The sequence below is a fragment of the Polyodon spathula genome, chromosome 13, assembly GCF_017654505.1.
Source record: "Polyodon spathula isolate WHYD16114869_AA chromosome 13, ASM1765450v1, whole genome shotgun sequence".
In the NCBI taxonomy this organism is placed as follows: Eukaryota; Metazoa; Chordata; class Actinopteri; order Acipenseriformes; family Polyodontidae; genus Polyodon; species Polyodon spathula.
The window spans coordinates 9,935,553-9,957,044 of NC_054546.1; the positions used below are offsets into that span (position 1 = coordinate 9,935,553).

Genomic DNA, 21,492 nt, shown 5'->3' on the forward strand with positions numbered 1-21,492 from the left:
TAGTTGATGTGTGATCGTAAAGATTTATTTACTGTATATTAAAAGGTTTTACATGTCTAAATGTTGTGAATCTTTTATCGAAATTAAAATGTTTAATATATTCTAATGACATACAATATTACTGTAGTATTGCAAAGTCTATTATTATTTTGTCAGTAGGCCTAGCGTTTACTATCGCAGTTTACAAAGAGTAAACGTTAACATCTTAGTTAAAATAAATACATTTAAAAAAAGACATCAAACATGATAACTAAATTAGTAAACATGTTTCGTTGTTTTATTTTTAATAGGAAAATGAGCACTGTCTGTAAAATATAAATTGTTCCCAGGACACCGGTATATGGTTGAGCACAACTAATCTTCCCCCTCAAGTATTGTGTTTGTTGGCAACTGATACACTAAAAGTATTTTTAAGCATTTGAAGACTATCAGCTTAACCTTCCCCAATTAATGAGATTGCTGTGCAATGCAATTAAAAAACAGTAGTACGGATATTAGCAGTGAGTTGTACTGTGTAAGCTAATGGCAAGTGTTGTGTGTGAAACCATTAGTCAGGGAGTTCCACAATCTGGGTGCATAGCAAGGCTCTTGCACCCACTTACTGCGACTCGTTAATACGCAACAGTTACATTCAAGTGAAATGCATTTTCTGTAATGAAATATGCCCTTTTTGAAAAAGCCTTGTTTTTATTCCTCTGTTAGATTAGGTTGGTGATGGTATGGCAGGTGGTAGTCATCGACTCTTCAGTGACAAAAAGGTTATTTGTGTCTCAAAACAGTCTTTTTTGTCTGACACATTGGCACCAAACCAGAGGAAAAAAAAATGTCAGGGTCAATAAAGGAGCATTTAGTGATAGTTCTGGCTATTGCAGAAACATTTCAAAAATAGCAGTCTTTATCAAAAACAGTGACATTTAACCTCTCAAAAACAACAAGCTGCAGGTTATAACAGTCATTTTCAAATTGAGTCTTTTTTCACACAAAGCTCAAGTGTGCAAAGATTGTTGTTACAGCTGGGAACACCCCTTGTCCTTATTAAAAAACACTCACGGTGTGAAATGTAGTAATACTAAAAGAAACTAACAGATTCAATGACATGTTTCAGAAAGACTTCGTCAGAAAGTGTTTCATTGAATTTTAGTATTTCTAAAATGAAACGTTTTTCTTGTAGGGTGGGTGAAGGAAATTAAATTCTGCTTTTTTGTTGTTGTTTTGTTTCTGTGACAACACTGGTGAATTTTAAATGCAAGAATTCTAGAAATAGTTATGTCTTCATGACAGGAAAGGGAACACAAAAAACAATACCTATGCCAAGTTTACCATATTACACATTTTTAAATAATGACACTGACGAAAAAAAAACTCGGAAGGTAGAACCTACTGTTTTTGTATGTTTTCGTACTATATGCATTTGCTGCATTAAAATTACTGTACGTTTTGTTGGAGATGATCTCCTTTTGTACTTAAACTGTGAAAGGTGAAGTTCATGCTTTCTACATTCTGTACATCCAGTCTTTCTCAATAAATGTGAATGGAGCCTTCCAGGTACTCTTACTTTATAGACACTAGAGCTGTTCCTATTATGATTAAATGTATCTGATTTAGATCCCATTTTTATCTTAAGTACCGGTTCTAAGACTAATTCTGTAGATTTGTAAAAGGATTGGCTGTACCCGCAAAGGGTCAGCAAAGACATAGAAGAAAAGGTTTGGTTTCGAATTTCAGTTGATGAGAGGTGTTTTCTTACGTGTGTTGTATTTCACCACATAATGTGAAGTGTAGCCTCTCCTGTTTCTCAGTAAAGGAAATCTAGACAAAGCCTTTTTAATAGGCAGAGGCCCTATTCTGAAGTCAGTGCAGTTTGTCGCCATTTTTTTTTTTTTTTCTGAAAAGCTTTGACTTGGAATGAAGAATTTGCATTTTTTTATTTCAGGAAAATGGAAGCAGACTTTCAACACTCTTCAAAATGGAGACCGTGATTATGGCATATGATAAACCTGTTTTTTTTAGTAGGAGATTGCTAGGCTGTGTAGGTTTAATGTTCAAACCATATATTGATTCATTTTATAAGGGAATTGTTAAAAAAAAAAAAAAAAAAAAAAAAAAAAACAGTATGGATTATTTAGCAGATTGTTAACCTACAGTTCTTATTGGATAAAATCTGTTATATGCATGACTGTTCAGCAAGATTTTTCTTGTTGTTACTAGGTATTTTATTTGATTCTTTACAGGGATTCTTCATCACAGTTTCCCCGGAGTCCATATTAAAGGTGGCCAAACATGCCTCTGAACACAACAAGGTCTTCAGCTTGAATCTCTCTGCACCATTTATCAGCCAGTTCTTCAAGGAGCCCTTGATGAAGGTCATGCCGTATGTGGACATCCTATTCGGAAATGAGACGGTGAGGCAGTCACTTCCGGAAAATACTTTTGGCATGTGGGAAGTTTATTTTGGCAAATTAACAGTAATGTGTCTCTTTTGTAGAGGAAATACTTGGTCTATCTGCTCAGATAAGAATAAACAGATACATGATTTTCACCCTATTGGTTAGGGTCTCACTGGCTTCACTGTGCTAAAGGTTAATCTTTGTTTGGTTGTTTTTGTTTTTTTTTTCCTGCCCCGAATGGGTTTTGCAGTGGACAGTCAGACTGTTGGTGTTTGTTAATAAGCCAAGTTTGTAGAAGCCCTCCTTCCCTCCCTGATGGAACCACAAGTGCAAATGAAGACTTAGAATTCATGGGAAAGTCCCAGGGGTCCACTGCTAAAAATAACAGATACAGAGTTATGTGTTTATTTTTTTTAAACGTTTAACCGTTTATCATCCTGTGTTCAGGGGTGGCGTTTTCCTTTAAGAACAACAATTGGAGATATTTTCAAAGTAAAATCTAAAAGTCTTCCATTACTAAGTTTGGAAAATGGTACATCACATAAGGTTTTAAAGTTGCTCTTAAATAACTGGACTATTGAGCTTATTGGCATGATGTATTAATAAAAATAATTTTGGGTATACAATATTTGTTATATAACACTGGCTGTACGTTTTCTTTAAAATAATTTTAAAACCAAGTGAATTATTTGTCCTAAAAACTTGCTTTTTAAAGAGTAGTGGTAGAATAACACAATCGGTGGTAGCAGTTTGTCCAAGATGTATCTTTCCAGTACACTGGGTCCTGACCACTGCACTTTGTGTCTTTGTTTCCCAGTGAAGTCGGCTTCTGTAGCACTGCAGGCAAGTGTTGTGGCCATGATGATTTAAACTTTTTTAAAAGCTCTTTATTTTTAGTGCCAGATGGACGGAGCTTGTCAAATGCCTGCTGTGGGAAATTGATGTCATGCCAGTTACTTAGACTGGGGACTGTTTTTCTCCAGAAATCACCTGTGCCAGTGAAATTAAATATCTGCTTCAGCTGTATGTTTTGTGTAATTCATAGCAGAATGCATTTCCTTCTAGAGCAGTTGCAACCTAAAGATGGGGTAATTTTTTTTAGAAACCCGTTTCTAATGGAAAAATTATACAAATGTATGTTTTAATGACTACTTTTTTTGTAATTAAGGCTTCCACATGTTCACAAGAAAAAGGAATGAGCTGTGTTAGTGTATAAAGTTAAGATTATGATCAGACTCCAGTCTGTACTCCTTAATTGTCAAGTGCGGAGTGTAATAATTTCAGAACAGGACTGGGCTAATTGAGCGATTGTCTGCTGTCCTGATTGCAATACATAAATGGAGGTCGTAACATTTCAAAACCTGAATTAATTTAATAGCCACAGTTAATTAAGCAAGTGTGTAGAATCATTATTGCTGAAACCAGATGGCATTGGATTAGCCAAAGAAATTACACACAATTTGCTTGTCATTTGTACAACACAAGATAAACTGTACAATGAGAATTATTTGGTTATTACTCAAGAATTTGTATTGTAGTAGCTGAGAAAATGTAGGTAAGATTAATTGGGATAGAATGAATCACCGTGACTGATGTTGTATAAGTAGTGATTAATTCCACCGCGATTTCAGATCATTTAAAACAACTGCGCTTTTTTATCTGGGACAGCCGCAAGGTTGGTAAATGATTTAAGTGCTTTGATTATCATAAAAAGAACCACAGTGTGATTTTTCTGAGCAGCTTCACTGTACTGTATATGGCTGAAATTGCCTCGGAGACGTTTATGTAGCCTTCCACCTTACACCTTCTTTACAACCCATCATTGGCATTATAAACCTCCCCCATGTCACAGCATGCCTCATTTCTCACCGAAGTACAATTTATTGAATAGATAGACCACTGAGGAGGAGGTTATTTATGTGGACTTAAGAGAGGTATTATAATGGTATAGCTCCATTATAATTGAAAATCCAATAGGCTAACCATTTAGCAAATGGGAAAGATTGTGCATAGCAGCATCAGAGACCTTATAGAAACAGCTATCTGTACTTGATTAAATATGTGCATCTCTCCATTTCTTCTTAAGGCTGCAAGCAAACTTGCTGTGTGTAGCTTAGCAGATGACTATATTTGTACAGGCTATGAAATCCATTTTTTCTTAAGAGCAGTTTTTTTTTAGTTTTTTTTTTTTTGGATGATGATATAGTTAAAATAGTTAGAACTGTATTACTGTGAATAGTTGTACAATCATCTGAATAGTTCTTTGACCTGTAGTTGATCATTTAAAAACCAAAATTGTAGTGTAAACTCTGTGATTGGGTGACAAAATTAATTGTAAAATACTTACTGATCAAGGGGTTGTATGACTTTGCAAACTGAGCAGTGGTCTGAATGGACCAACCACATGTTTCCCCGTGCCATAAGGAGCTTATTAAAACTTAAATGTCTTCACTAGTAGATTGAATTTAGATAAAAAGTAACTTCTAGTGGGCTTAGATTTAGGAAAGATATAACAGTTTCAGACTTTCTGGTACCACTTTAAAATAGCAGCCAGTTATCTTTTATAAAGTAATATCAAAGGAATTCTTGCCAGTCCGTTAAAATTGACCAACTCGGAGAAGGTCACTTTTGGTAAACATGTACCAAAGCTGTACAGAGCTACATTGACTCATCTGTCATTTATTTTTTCCTGTCAGTAAATGTAATAAATAAAAGCTGCTGTGATAGGCCTTTTATAATGCATATACTTCTCCCACCTCCTATCCCTAACCTTGTTTCTGTTATCAAAACAATGCCGACATTTTAAAATGAAGGTTGCGGGCTGAGCTTGAAGATCTGCCCTTTTCAGGCACTATGTGCAGTGTGGCAATTTTGTCTTAAGTTTATATCGAGTAAATCATTAAAAATCATTAAGTGGCTGATTTACACAATTCAGCACAAATTCCCTTCCAAGGAATATAGGCAGTTGATTCCACAGCAGTAATAATTAATTGATAAACAATTCACATTAAAAAAAAAAAAATTGGAAAAATGAAGGTTGTTTTTCCATAGTTTGGGGGGAAATTTTTTTTTTTTTGAGCATTTCATTTTGTTTGTCAATGAGGTTATTTTTTTTAATAGGGACTGCCAGAAACTGTCATCTATATGACGGGGGCGATGGTTGTTTATTACCGTGGGTGGCTGGAAGTGCTTGTTCTGCTGTTGGCGGTTTGAGTAATGACCCCCTCATTACATAGGTTACTCTCACAATGACAGCATTCCTGAGGTTGGTTATTCCCCAGTGCTCGCAAAAGATCAAAACTGGATTCTTTGCTGTTGTCCCAATATACAGTTTCTCAAATATTAAACATAGTAAGGGTGGTGTAAAACTACCAAAAATTATAAATTACTTTTATTCTTTTCATTGCAAGGTTCAATTAAGCCATCTCCTGAGGAGTTCCACTAATAATTGTTTGCGCTCTGGAGCTTTTACTGTAAATCAGTCTGCATTTCTTAAATGTAGTTGCTGTAAATATTGATTAACGTCAATACTGTTAATGGCTTTGATAAGTCTCTTTCACTTGTAGGCAACACAGGATGAGAGTCACGCATCTGCCCAGATTGTTATGTCCTCTGCGATGTGTACATTTGACGTCTTGTGCTTAATCTTAATTCATACTTGTCAAGTTTATATTTGCCAAGTGATAAATCTAGGACACAACATTCATTTTTAATTGCATTTTTTTTCTTGTAACCAAAAACCCATCCTAGAGGCAGAAGGACAGTGGTGTATCACAGCATGGCATTGGATCACAAACTCTAGTTTAGCTGAAGAAATATATTTGCTGTTGAGTTTACAGTTTCACTACCAAGTAAGTAATAACTTCTTGAGTCATAAATTATCCAGCATATATTTGTTAAAAACCAACCAAACTAGACATAAGAACATAAGAAAGTTTACAAATGAGAGGAGACCATTCGGCCCATCTTGCTCGTTTGGTTGTTAGTAGCTTATTGATCCCAGAATCTCATCAAGCAGCTTCTTGAAGGATCCCAGGGTGTCAGCTTCAACAACATTACGAACCACTGCAGACCAACCTCTGCAGTGGAACACACATTGCTCATTGACTAGGGAAGCACATAAGATAATTAATAGGGGTGGGAATTTAAATGTTTAAACATACAAACGCTAAAGTGGATGAACGTTGAATAATACGCTAGACATATATACAGTCACGTGACAAACGCATATTTTTTTAATGTATTAATTTTGCTAATTTATCATCATAAATTATAGTCTGTCGCGTATCTGACTGCTGTGGTGCCGAAGTAAGGCGGATATTATTTGTAATTGCCTTCAAGTCGTTTTTTCTAATTGGTGCAACAGAAAGATGGGCACTGGGGCGGGTTTTATTCGCGGTGGATCTGGCACTTCATTGGTGCAGTGGGTGTGGTATGGTATCCAGTCCACGGGGGTAAGAAAGTGAATGACAAGTGTTATGTATTTTTTTATAAAATGACATCTCAAAACAAAGGAACGAGGTGAAGCCACTTTTGGAAGTATTTTGAGGAACTGGACGAGAAAACCATAGTATTTAAATATACCAAACAGAATTGCCATACCACAAAAACACAAGTTCCGTGCTTCAATATTTGAAATGAAAAGATTCAGAAATGACTGTGGACGGAGTTATTAATGGCATTAAAAAGCAAACATTAATAATAAATCAGAATGCTCTAGGTGGCAACTGATGTTTATTTAGCCCTTACATCCCTGTGAATATGTAGAACACGATTTTAAAAGGAAGTGTTTTTTTTTTTTGTTTTGTTTTGTTTTTTTTAATATTAATTCAGAGAACGCATAAGTTTAAGTTAAATTCTGTATAGGATTTAATTTACCAGTACACTTTTACGCAAATCATTTGTTTAAAAATAAAATATCCTTCATGTCTACAGTGGCTCTCAAAAGTATTCACCTCCTTGGACTTTTCCCCATTTTATTGTTACAACATGGGATCAAAATGGATTTAATTAGGAGTTTTTGCCACTGATCAACATAAAGTCCATAATGTCAAAGTGAAAAATAAAATCTACAAATTGTTCTAAATTAAGTAAAAATACAAAACAAAATAATAGATTAATTGATAATTTTAGATTCTATAGATCAGAATGTAATATAAAGAGTGTGTGTTTGTGTGTGTGTGTGTAGATGTGGTTTAAACCTGATGCCTGCATAGCATTTAAACGTTTATAAAAATGTACCAAAAGCACATCCCTATTAGTTAAACCTGTGTCTTCCAGCGTTTTTTTTTTTCTGAAATCCAGTTTTAAGGACCCTTGCAGGTCATTAGTGAATGGCCAAATAGGACTCATGAGGTTTAACACAGTGTCTCAAATCTTATGTTCTGGTGTATCCCAAAGGCATATGATTTCCATACAACTGAAACATCTAATAACCTCCATGTTTAATGCAAGTTGTTTCTCCATCAGTGAAATGTGTGGTATTTATTTGGGGCAGTATTAGAACCAAGTACTTCACAGCAGTGCTGTATGAGGCCCCAGAGACGCAAAAGATACCTGGAGAATATTTAATTTCCCATTTTCTGAATCTGTCACCAGCGACTGTTATTGAGCTTACACTGGAAAAGTAACAGCTGTGACTGTGCAGCCTTGTTGAGCAGTCTTGGGGAAAACCTTAGAACTGAACCATAAAATTTGACAAAGCTGAGTTGAAGAGTAACTATCTGGGTTCCAAAAAGGTTATACATCCCCACATGCTTGTCTTTTTTTTAAAAATAAAAAAAACCCTATAGTGCCGGAGACAACACATATCTGATGGTGCCACTGCAGGTTCGTAGGCGCCCTATCGGCCACAGGGGTCGCTGGTGCGCTGTGAACCTTGGATTCCCCTCCCGACTTCCTAACCAAGCGGCGCTCGGCCAATTATGTGGCACCCCCTAGGAAGCCCTGGTCACGGTCGGCAGTGACATAGCCTGGATTCGAACCTGCTTTCTCCAGGCTATAGCGAGCATCCTGCACTCCACATGGAGTGCCATTGTGGCTTTTCTATTCTGTACCACGTCGTGGATTGCTTTTACTGTGTTATCTGTTTGACAGCGAGGGCAGTAATCCTTACACTATCATCGTGTCCTGGAGCAGTCAGTTTTTTAAGGTAAAAGTGTAGAAAGTTGTCAGATGTTAATGAAAAGAAAAATGACAGGTTGCAGCAACTCGTGGGATGTATATATGCTGTAATTTTCGGAACCCCGCTACTTACTCTAATTTAGGTTCCCAACCCTTAAGTGTCTTAATGAGGAAATATAAAAGTATGGGACATCCTGACAAGAAGAGTAGGAATATATGTACGTAAAGGTTATAGATGGAAGAGCAGATCTATGGTTCAAGAGCTCTGCTGTTTTTGAGTAAGATGTCAGTTTATTGTACTGTAGGAATGACTAAAATATGTTAACACCAGTTAAACATATTTTAGACATGAAATAAATAAATACAATCTATATATTCACACCTAACTTATATAATTTCACAGATAAAATCAGCCAAGTTAGAAAAAAGAATGCTCACGTTATCAGAAATTGACTTTAACAAGACAGAATTGGTGCTAATTGGCGAGCTCATATACAAGAAATGGGAATTGATTGATAACCAAATTTAATGTATTTTAATTATGTTCAAATTGAAGATTGGTTTGAGTATGTTCAAAGTGTTTTATATCTTACTACTACTGTGAGAATAAAGTACAAGGTTAATTTTCTTTTGAAATTGAAAATGTTTTTTATAACAGAGACATTAATCTTTTTTTGTTTTTTGTTACCCATTGTTCCAACATGAATTGGATGAGTTAGTATTTTGATGACCCATGTTATTGTGGGTCTTCTGATTTGCATCATACAAAGCAAAACCAAGTATTTCCTTTAAACATAACCTGGTTATTTAGCTGTATCACTGAATTTGTGACATGCTTATTGTATGCTGCCCAAGGCAGAGATTCTTTATATCTTTTCCCTTTTCTGATTTGAATCTGGCAAGGGGCCATTTCGTGGCACATCAGCTGGTTGTTTAGGGTCACAGGATACGTCTTTTAAATGTTTCTGCTTTTTATCATGATTACTTTGAATTTTACAATGTATTTTTGAGTGCACTGCTTTCGAAAACGTATACAAGGGAAAAATCATGTTAACAAATGCTTACCATGTGGGGTGGGGGGGGGGATTGGTTGTGCTCCAGTATTTGCCAAAACACAGGCTTGGTTTTATATTATCACCTTGGTGTTAACCAGTAGTACAGAGTTATTTTTCAATATTGAGGAATTAGTAAGGAATAGAGAAGTTTAGCTAATGATGCAAAATATTTTTTGAACAAAAATAATGTTTACACCTTATATTAAGAGTCTTGATTTTCTATCAAATGTCTTGCTGCAATACCACTGTGCCACCTACAGACCAAAAGTTATGTGCCGCTATAAATATTGATTGATAAATAATTTAACATTGCAGTCCTGTTGTGAGCTTTCCTCTGGGTTTATCACATCCCAGATTAATAAGCGTTTAGAAAAACAACTTCTGCATCGCATAGGGATGTGCTTTTGGTAAATGTTTATGAACGTTTAAACTCTTTGCAGTGTCAGTGTTTAAACGTTTAAACCATATCTACACACACTTTATATTGCATTCTGATACTGACAGCCCTGGTTAGTATTTTCTAAGCAAATGAACCCTAAATAAGCAAATAACGTCTTAACATCGCAAAGACTTAACTACAAAGTAAGTAAAAAAAAAAAAAAAAAAAAAAAAAAACACACCTAAAGTATATACTGAAATGTTTATATTTATGGCTGTAATTAAAGTTGCTAGTGAAGATATAACTTTATACTATGTGCGTACTGAACACATTTTCGGATAGTAGAATGTTTTTAGAATAGGTGTGTTTCTTAATGGTTAATTTAACAACAACAACAAAACAGGAACCCATTACGCTTTTTTTTGGTAGGTGTTTATTTATTTATTTATTTGTTATAAGTAACTTTGCCCCATATTATATGTTTTAAAAAAAAAAAACGAAGATCACCCACTGTGTAGCGTGAAAGCGAGTTGTGCTTACAATTGAAAAAAAAGTTGGAAGTACTTTCACTTCTGGAAAAGGTAATTACCAGGGATAAAATAGCACAATATTTTGGAATTTTGATAGTAGCGGTGGGATTTTTGAGCTCTACTGTTGCATCACAATTTCTAGTACTAACGGCACTGCTCTGCATACTGTACTAGTGTACCTAAACCTCCCAAACATTGCCACAAGTTATATTTTAAATGCTGAATTAACACAAAATCAAATACATATTAATTAATATAGTAATTAATATAGTGTTTGCCTTCTTGTGCAGTTAATTGTATATGGTCAAGTATTACTAAATAATGTAAAGTATTCAAATTCACACAACTTTACATTAAATTGTAAAAAGAGATGCCTGGCCTACCTGTTTCAGGTGTGTCTCAGGGGTCCTTTACTTTAGTGCAGTAGTTCCAAAATACAAATTCAAACTGTACTAAACATAAACGGCAGTTTGGTCCAAAAGCTTACGGAACAATTTAGAGTGAAAAAAGCCTTCCACCTGTGGGAAGATTGGGGAATGGGGTCCACGAGTCTGTGGTAATTGCAACTTTTTCTCCCCCTTTTGAAAGTTTTGTATGAACAGCTGCAGCACGATTTTCTTTAAGTATTTCCAGGCTCGCTGTTATTTTTTTATGGGTCGGTGCAGTATTGGGATAATCTTACATCAATTTAAAAACTGATGCATTCACAATTCACACACACTGTCCTCATAGGGCATAACATGATCACGCCTGTTCGGCCAAATCTATAGCAAATGTTGTTATGGATGTGTGCTTTTGATTGCCATCAGTAACTCCATCCACAATAATTCTGAATGTTTTCATTTCAAACTGTGAAGAATTGAACTTGCGTTTTTGTGGTACGCAATTTTGTTTGGCATAATTATTTACATGCCACGGTTTTCCTGTCCGGTTCCTCAAAATATTTTCAAACGTGGCTTCCTTTGTTTAGAGATGCCATTTTTAAATATAGAACCAACTCGGGGAAAAAAAACTGCTGGTCATTAACGCTATTACCCCGCCATGGAATTGATACCTACTACAGGCATAAAAACACACAGTCCACCAATGAAGCGCCAGATCTACCGAGAATAAACCCGCCTCAGTGTTAGTCTTTAAATTGTCAAACCCCTTCCTTTTTATAATATCCACCATTACTGTGGCATTAGAGCAGTCTCATACACAATGAACTACTGATGATAAATTACTAAAATTAATGCATAAAAAAATATCCATTTGGTGACATTTGTCACGTGACCGGTTATACGTGTAGCATATTATTAAACATTTTGCCACTTTAGAGTTTAAACGTTTAAAATTCCCATCCCTAGCATCACATTCCATTAGCTCATCCATGAATTTGTACGTGCCAAAGAAAGAAAGAGGAAACATGAAAGAAGTCAAACAAATGTCATCCTCTTGACTACAGTGTAGACAAATTCAACTACTGTGCATTTTTGTCTATTATTTTTTTGATAATGAAAACCAAATAGGCTAGTGGCAGAGTACTTTAGTGCCCAGAATTAAGATCTATGTGGTGGGACTTAGACTTGTGAAAAGTGTAGTTTTACGAAAGTTCAGTTGGTTTAAATTGACAAGCGCTGTTACTGTCATTCAGGATGGTTTCAAAGTGCTTCATTGGAATATAGGCAAGTATGGAACCAAAAACACATGACGGTTTTGTTGTCATGCCAAATGATCTTTTAACCCTTGCTAGCAGAGTGTTATTTGTGAAATCTCTTACCTGTGAATGCTCAGGTAATTTTCATTTTGGTTGTTTTTATTGGTCCAAAGACTAAGGGCCTCAAGCACTAAACAGCAGAAGCGTGTTTTGCACGCAGAAAGCCCCTTACTGTGTGCTTTGTACACCTGCTGCATTCACTAAGTAGTGGCACACGACCTTGCGCGTGGAATGAGTTGTGTGTAAAGAGGTACCACATGTGAGTCATTTAAATACAATTAATAATGTTAATTTATGGAAATGTATTTAAATTGTTTCCACTAATTCCACAAGGGAGGTGCTTGATATGAAAACCATAAGTGTAGTTAAGTGTACCGCTTATTGAAACCAGGCGGTGTCAAAGAACCAGCAGAACAGCTGCACAGGAGAGCGAGAAGAAGAGTCAGGGAGTATTTCGTACCAGGCAGGCGTTACTAGGGCTGTGTGAGGAGGAGGTAATAACTAGATACAGATTGAGCACAGATTATACTAGCTTTTTATATAGGACCCCGGAAAATTCACGATATCACAGATTTCACAGAAATCGTGTATTTGACTGCCTACCGTGAAAATTATGCATTTTATTTTCCTTACAGTATTTTACATTACTGTTCACCTCCCCTGTTCATATCATACTTGTATCAAGTAGAAGCAGCGCTATAGTAGCTGTACACGGTCCGACCTCAATGCCGTGCATTTGGTTACTACGACAACAGGGTCAAACAAACACTGGCTTCACGATTGGTGAATTCCTCATACTGTACAATGACGTAACATCCGAGTCAGAGGCAGGAAGTTTTAAAATGGTTGTTTTTAGATATTGTTGATTTATTAGCTTGCAGTGTATGATTAACAAAAAATGCAGACAAATCAAAAAAATCTCAGTTCATTTCAACAGAAGATCGCGTTCAGACCTCCGAAAAGGGAACTTTGCATGTAGATGGTGGGATTCTGTTTTGCTCAACTTGTAATGTATCTTTGGATCATCTAAAAAAAGGTACTATTGACAAGCATCTTGACAGCGCAGTACACAAAAACAAGAAGAGAAACTTGAATTTTAAGCCGAACAATTACCAAACAAGCCGGTCACAATCGCAGGATTGTTTAAAAAGAGCACAGAAAGTGGAGAAACGCATGTTAACGTGTTTGATTAGTGGAAGATTTAGTGCAAAGAACATACTAATACAACGGCTGGTCAATGAAATATTACAATTTTTTTTTTTTTTTTTTTTTTTTTTTTTTTTTTAATGAAAAAAATCCCCAGTTTTGGAGCCGTGCCTAACAGTGACACACTCAGACGAGAGTATCTCTAAAGTGTATGCAGCACACGAAGCATATGTAAATGGGAAAAAATGAATGATTGAGTTTGTTTGCGTTGTATTTGACGAGGCCACTGATGATCAAGGCACGTTATTTTTTATCCCACAGAGCTTTACAACTGCTAATTCTGATGAGCTTACTTAGGCGATACACTGCATCATTAAGACACTTGTGGAGAATGACATTGATTTCAATTGTGCATCTGCCTTTGTAATAATAGACAATGTAACAGAGGGAGAGTCTGTGCTTAGTCAATACAATGTGTGTGTTTTTTTTTTTGTTTTTTTTAAGGTTGATAGGCTCCAGTGTTTGGTATCTGTGGTTTTAAAACTTCATAAAAAATTATTTCTGTTTTTATAAAGAAAAACACAAATTCTTCGGTTTTGTCATTTCAGGTTTGCAGTTAACATTTCTCCCGTGTTTGTTTAATATTCTGGGATTAAAGACAGAAAAATAGGCTATGGGAATTACACGGTCATTGTAGTTAATGTGTCAACATAAGTTTTAAAGGTTACAGAACTTAAATGTTGCTGAATATGTCATTCAAGGTTGTTTTTAAAAAATCTATTTTCTCTGCTTGTTACTTTTTTTTTTTGCAACCAACACAGACCATTTTAAACGACTCCTTTCCAGCAAGTTTGTTTAATTTTTAAAGATTTTATATTTTTCAATAGTGGCTTGAGTTCCAATGTTCCAATGTACTCGTACATCCTCAGACAGTCTGGGATATATGAAGATCACGAGGCAGGTGTATATGCAACACTTTTGGCTATGTTAATATATATTTATATAGTCACAATGTACTTGTGATATTTAAGTAGGTTATGCTTAAAATGGCTTTAAAATATACAAAAAAAACTGTAAATGTCAAATAACTGAATGTACACAGAGTGCAAGTTGATGTGCTGTCATAAATACAAGCAATTAAACAGCATCTAATGTTAAAGTGACTTTTTGCCAAACACCTTTTGAAATGTAAATAAGGAACTTGCTGTCTTTTGGTTAATATTATGAAATGAATCCGAGGGAGATTAAGCTGAACAAACAAATATTTATTTGATGTGAAGAGTTAAACAAATGTTCCACTGACAATTGCTTTCTCTGCTTTGACAGTTTTGCGGGAAGCTTTGATTTGGGACAGGACCCCGCCCTCCTCCTACAGAGCGCATTAATGTCCTTAATGTTTCATTGAAGTTAATGTTCTCATTGATTCAGCGCCAAAAAGCCTTTCATATTCCCCACCAACTCCTCTGCTGATACATTTAGCTCCTGGTGTGTAAACTTTAGATTCCTCACTTGTCCTTCTTGGTCACTGTCATTGTGACAAAATCAGAACCATACTTGTCTTTTCTAGCACCCTTTATAAAAAAATATAATTTATATATATATATATATATATATATATATATATATATATATATATATATATATATATATATATATATATATATATATAGATATAGATATAGATATAGATATATACATACACACACACACACATACATACATACTGTGTGTAAATCTCAAGCATATTTCCAGGCAGCCGTCTCGAGTTGCCAGGCAACCGTCTCGAGTTGATCTTGTTTCTCAGCTTATAGACACTTGCAGTAAACCCGAATCAATCCCCAGTCTGGTCTTGGAGGAAGTTCAAAATGTCTTTCTTTTTTTTGAGTTCACAGATTTTCACACACAGTTTGAGAACAATTGCAAATTACAAAGTTACAGCTCCTGATGCAATACTAAGGTTTGGTGCTAAGATTGTTCAAAGAGAAATTGAAAGCCAATACAAAAACAATTTGGAACACCAATTTTCATTTTAGGAAGACAAAATTTGCTAAACTGTTATACTTTTGATATTTTAAGATGACATGAGTCAGGCCTAATTTACCTCCCACTGTGTCGGATTTTGCGAGATTAATTTCATGTGAAGACTGGGTGAGAAAACACAATTAAATACACAACTATGATATGAGTAGCTGTGACAAGCACATATAAACACTGTGTCTTTTTAAAGTGAAGCTTGTGCTTCACAGTCATATCTGAAATACGTTGTTTTGAGTAACTGTGTGCTTGTTCTTTCGTTTTGACAACATACCGCTAGTCATAGTGAAAGAACAAGACCACACCACCACAAAATCTGCAGTCTTTTTACAAGGTGTTCACTTGAAGATGTAATTGTGCACTATTGTAGTTTTACAATTCAGGACAAGATCATAAAAGCTCAACTTTCGGACGCTTCCACCCAATGCATAATAATAATATTTTTGATATATCTGTATCTCAGTAGAAAATCATTCACATCTTTATTTCTAACATTTTTTCCAACATATATTTCAGCAAAATGTAATGCATTAATTTAAATTGATTTACATGAGATGAAAAATGTTGGCGATTACAGATGGAATTGAAATTCACCCTGTAAAGAAAATCCTGGTGTTTTGTCTCTGCTTTGGTTTGCTGTTTGTCGCATGTCTTGCATGAATGGAAATGCTGCATTCTCTGGGGAGGATGAACACCTCAGTGTAGGTTGTTTATTTCCTTAATCTCTTTTCCTCTGAGCTTGGTGCTGTCAGATGTAAAACTGAAGCTTGTAAATGCAGATTATAATATCAGTAATCATCATGTGCATTAGGTGATATCCTAGAGTGGAGGTCATTGGCACAGTAGTAGCTGTGAATAAAATTCTGACCTCTGTCTGTTACATGTTGCTCCATGAAACTACATTATGGCCTTTGGGCACATTTTTTCTTGTTCCTTTTCTGTTCTGTTGTTCTGAGCTGATGCCTTTGGGTCCCACTTGATCTCAATTGGCTAATTCAATTAGAATTATCCCTTGTGGTCAGATGTGCCCTGCTTTTGCAGCTTGTATAGCAGATCATGAAGTTTTGTTGGTCATGCCTTTTTGCAGTCAGTAGTTTCATTATTTGTTATAAGCGACATTGTGGGCCAGTGTTCAAGCAAGTTTTATTTATTTTTTTTTTTTAGCAAGCCTGCCAACTGAATGCACACCAAGACTCCCTTTTCAGCACATCAATCTGCTTTGTTTTCTATTGATTATAGAAGAAAAATTATCTGGCACAACTAGGTTAGAGAAAATTCTCACTTTGCTTGCCTTATAACTCAGTTGCTGTCGCACTTTCTTATGTCTTAGAGGTCAAAGCATATCAGTGGCTTCAAAGCCAGTGAGTCAATAGGGAAAGCTGTTGTTGGTTACTGAAAGCCTTCTTTCTGGCCATTAACCCAAGTGTAAGACTAGTTGAAAATAAAGCTTGTGTTTAACTTTGTATAGTCCCTTATATCATTTTTAAAATGAAATGAGAATACATATTTGCTGCAACTTGTGTTTCACATTTGAATCATATGTAACAATGTAAGTGCATAAAGATTGCATGGAATTATTTTATAAACACTAGCTATTGCAAGTATTATACCAGCTAGCTACTTTACAGCAAGTCTGCAACCTTCTTAAAAGGTAGAGCTGCTTCATTTTGGATTTAAAATATATGTTTAGTTGTATGTGGTCACCCAGCAAAACAACTCATTCACCACCATACACACAGTAAAATGAACAGTAGTCTGTAAAATATGAAATGATAATAGGAGGTTAATGCTTGTCATCAAGACTAATAAAAAGCAGAAATAAATGGACAGACAAATATGCCTTTTCTAACACAGAATTAAGGCCACCTGAAGTGAAAACATCAACTGTTTAAAAGTCTAAAATATGTTCCGGGCTGCTTGATGTTAAAATATTTTAAGTACCGGGATTTTTTTTTCCCAAAAGATCAAAGATAACCTGTACTCTCTTCCATGCCAAAAGTTAACAAGGGAAAGTACAAACCTGTCTGTACAACTTCCAGCTAGACTGAGAAATACATACCTGTGTTAGAATTAACTTAACCAGGTGCAATAGCCTTGTGTTCCTGGTAGATCCTAAAATGTTGTTGTGGAAATGTAATCTTGAAATGCTTAAATCTCTCAGTCAGATGTTAAACTTTTAGAGCTACTTTGAAGTTATAAAGGAATTTGTCATGCTCTACAGTATAAATGTAGTTTTTCTTTCAGCCTTAAACACTGCTTCACATGAGAAACACAAAGCAGCAGCTGACGGAATGACCAGGAGGAAGAAAAAAACATGACTCTTGTAAATAACTTGCCAGGCTAACCTCCCAGGCACCCCCATGTCAAGCACACAATTCAGTTTCTGCGTCATCATCAGCCAGGGCTAACCCGGTCAAGCTAATGCTTTTTCGCTGAGTCGCCTGGGGAATTATGCTTTTCAGCTTATCATGTTTTATTAACTAAAGCACTCCAGTTTTAATTGTTGATTTACCACTCTGAAACAAATCAGTAACCAGAAATAATAATGGCAGAACTACAGTCTTGTCAAAGTTGTTTCACTGTGAAGACACAATTAGGAAGTTATTGATTAATTTTGTTGAATTGAATGTGTCACTTTGTCTTGTAGACAAGTGTATGGTTGTGTATTCAATTAGCAGGCTTGTAAGTCTGGTAGCTTCTAGCCTCCCACTGGGTACTGGATGGTGGGATGTTGGAGTAAGGGCATCATCTCCAGTTTAAGGTAATGCTAAGCTTTCATATGTGAGTTTACCCTTTTCACCTTCTACCTATTTCAGCTTTCAATAAATGCATTCTATCCTTGAGTTTTAGGTTGTTAAGCCAACATGTAGTCTGTAAGTTTATTTCAGTGTTGAATGTAATGTTGACCATCAAACAGCTTGTGAGTCCCATGGTGTTGTTTGTCACCATTCAGTCCTTTGTGTAAAGACCAAAAGAGAAGAATTAAACACATTTCCCACAGACTAGAATACAATCATTGTAATTAATTTTTTTAGTAAAGTGTTTTGTAGCTCAGTTAGTTTCTGTTGGCAAGAAATTGCAACCTCACCTCCCCAGTTGGTTTTGAATTTAAACTTTAAATATATCTGTCTTATTGAGCCCCTAATATTGTACATTTTGCTAGTTTTATATACAATATACTTTCAAGTCATTAGCCCTGTCTGCTGACCAAAACACCCCGATAGTTAGCAGGGTAACAGCCTAGGACTCAAATTCTCATTCAGTAAATTACAGCTCATAAATGAAGTGGGTAATCTTTGGAAAGTAATCATTTGTGTGCATTTACAGTAAGAGTTTATATTATCCAGCTGAAATACTGCATCACACAGGGTTCAGTTAAGCTTTAGAAACATCAGAGCTTGAACAAACATCAACATTTAAGCACAGTGATCTCAAGTGTTTTGTTTTGTTTTGTTTTTTTGTGCTTTGTAGGATTGTGGTTTTTCATGAATAGTTTAGTGATTACAAAGGCTTCATTGTGCATTGGTACTAGTTTTAATGGTAGAAGGAGCAGCATGCCTGGCTATTCAGTTCACAAGAATAGCAGATAAAGTGCCATATTTTTCCATGATCAAGGGCTGGCAGGTTACTAGCATATTTAGCTTCACCCTTCTGAGGGGTTTTGGGGATTCCCCACAGGCGGAGGTGGAAAACTAGGACTTTTGTAGCTGATTGGGAATGCAATCAAACATCACACACATTTATTATTATTATTGTTATTATTATTATTATAACGGCAAAAAAACAATAACAGCAGTGCAGAATTGACTCTGCATGGCAGCTTCTTTCCACAGAACATACCAGCCTTGTTTTGCAGGTCCCTGTCACAAAGCGCAGACTGGTACCAAATTTAATCGATTTGGCTCAGCAGACAGCTTTTCTGTGTGTGGTAGATTCATTAATGGATCTTTAGCTCTATAATGCTGACCTGTGTTGAGTGTAGTCCAGTGGGACCCACTAACCTCATTGTTTTCACTAAAGGTCTATATTCTCATCCATACCCAACAGTCACACTCCAGATCAGTGCAAGATCTGCCTGACATTATTGGATCATTTACTGTCATGTCATCCCATTGCAGAGAGGTCACGGAATTCCAGTGGCCTACCAGAGAGCATAAAACTTGCTTTTGTAGTTTTAACCAGCTAATTCTGGTAATTCTAATAATAAGCAGTAATTGTGATCTGCCATGTTCTGTTTGTACTGTGGGAAAACCTATTCAATTCTGAAGATATTAACTTAGTAAGGGGAAAAAAGATGGTCAACTAGAAGTTTTACAAGGGCATATGCAGTGGTAGCAGAAATGAAGGGTATCAATGGCTGGTGTGTGAAATCCATATGCAGTGAACTGCACTGTTACATCAACACAGGTAAAATGCAGGCTTTAGAAATACTAATTAAGAAGTAAACAAAACAAAGCTGCTTTGACCTCCAAAGCGGAACACAGTTTGAGAGAACTGATTCAAGAAAATAAGATCTCTGTGCCCCTAAATTGTGAGATTTTCTTTCACTTTCCACAGCTCTGTAATTAAGTTTTCATTTGTGTTTTATTCCAGGAGGCTGCTGCATTTGCAAGAGAGCAGGGCTTTGAGGTGAGTTGACCTACAATTGCACACTAAACAGAGCCTAAAGGATTATTTTTGCTGATAATGAAGTTCTTTTGGACAGTGATTGATGTGCTATTATACTCTCCAGGCCTTGCAGCAGTTGCCATGGAAACCTGGCAGTCGTCATGGTTTCTTTGTTCAGCCAGCTCTGTGTTATGACGCACTCTGCTAGGTCTGCACCCAACATCGCCTACAGATGTTATTTATTGAATTTTGAAAAGCCTATTGGGAAGCAGAGAAGTTGGGCATGGTTTCAAGCTGCCTTTGCAGATATATAGGTCTGTCAGGTTGCTTAGTTAAAAAGCTTCCTCATTAGCTTCATTACACTCCGTGAGGATCACTGCTACAGCAGTGGTGTGATACAAGACTAAATTGTGATTTATAACACCATTTTAATAACTTAATCACTGCCACCTGTGGTTTACAATTATGTAAATAAAGTGGCTGAGGTTAGTACATACATGTTACCCGTATTTTTTTATATTATGTTCGTCGACATCAAAAAAAAACCCCCCCCAACGTAAATTTTTACTAAAGACTCGTCTCATCCAGATGTTTATGTACACACACATTATATATACCAAAACATGTATTGTAACTGTGTTATATATATATATATATATATATATATATATATATATATATATATATATATATATATATATATATATATATATAAACATGGATGAAAGCTATATTTGCATCTTGAGCCATTCTAAAAAAAAAAAAAAAAATTTAAAAAAGGCATAATACCACAGTAGTGACGTCAAAAAGTGATAATTCCTCTAGAGGAAAATATACTCAAACTTTGACCCTTTCGACTCTTCGAGACCATCACTTTCAATTCACTCACAAAATACACAAAGTGGGTAGCTGTCAACATCATAACTATTTGCAGTTTTTTTTGTTTAAAAGTTATTTACATTTTCCTTTTAGCACCCAAGTCAAAAAATGACTCCTGCTCTTTCTATACAAAAATCTTAATTCTCGAAATTGGCTTTTTTTGGAGAACGATATATCGATAGTGGAAAAATTAGGCATCGCCCCAGCCTTGCTAATTTACAGTATACCTAAGCTGCAAATATGGATGAACTACTTTCAAGGGAATGTAAATTGGGTACAGTGCTGATAATTTTAGATTAGGTTTGTTTCAGTTTAAATTTACTGGATAGTGTCCATTATTTGAAATATTGTACAGGACTGCTGATACTTAACTTGATATTCAAATAGATAGTGTTTTTCTCTATTTAAATGTACTCCTCCATATTACAAAACAGACTCACCTAATTCATCATCTAATTTACCCACTTTAAACTTAGAGAAATCACTTTGGATTTCAGTAAAGAAATTAAGAAGTAAAAGTCAAGTGCATAAATGCATTTAACCAACTACTATAAATCTCTACATAACAGGGTATTAGACTCTCGAGAAATGTAATTAGACGTTAGATTAGATTTGGAGCAGTTTAGAGATTTAAATGGAACATCATCTGAAT

The 21,492-nt window shown here is 35.6% G+C and overlaps 1 protein-coding gene across 3 annotated transcripts in view; it reads left to right on the forward strand.

The window, feature by feature from the left end:
- LOC121326127 (adenosine kinase-like) overlaps window positions 1-21,492 on the forward strand; it is a 117,921-nt gene that overhangs the window by 77,311 nt on the left and 19,118 nt on the right. For 2 of the 3 annotated variants that reach the window (XM_041269303.1, XM_041269304.1), the window contains exons 7-8: window positions 2,232-2,402; window positions 19,947-19,982. In XM_041269303.1, coding sequence (XP_041125237.1) covers window positions 2,232-2,402; window positions 19,947-19,982 — 207 coding nt within the window. The remainder of the gene's footprint in view (window positions 1-2,231; window positions 2,403-19,946; window positions 19,983-21,492) is intronic. The other variant, XM_041269305.1, reaches the window with a different exon arrangement.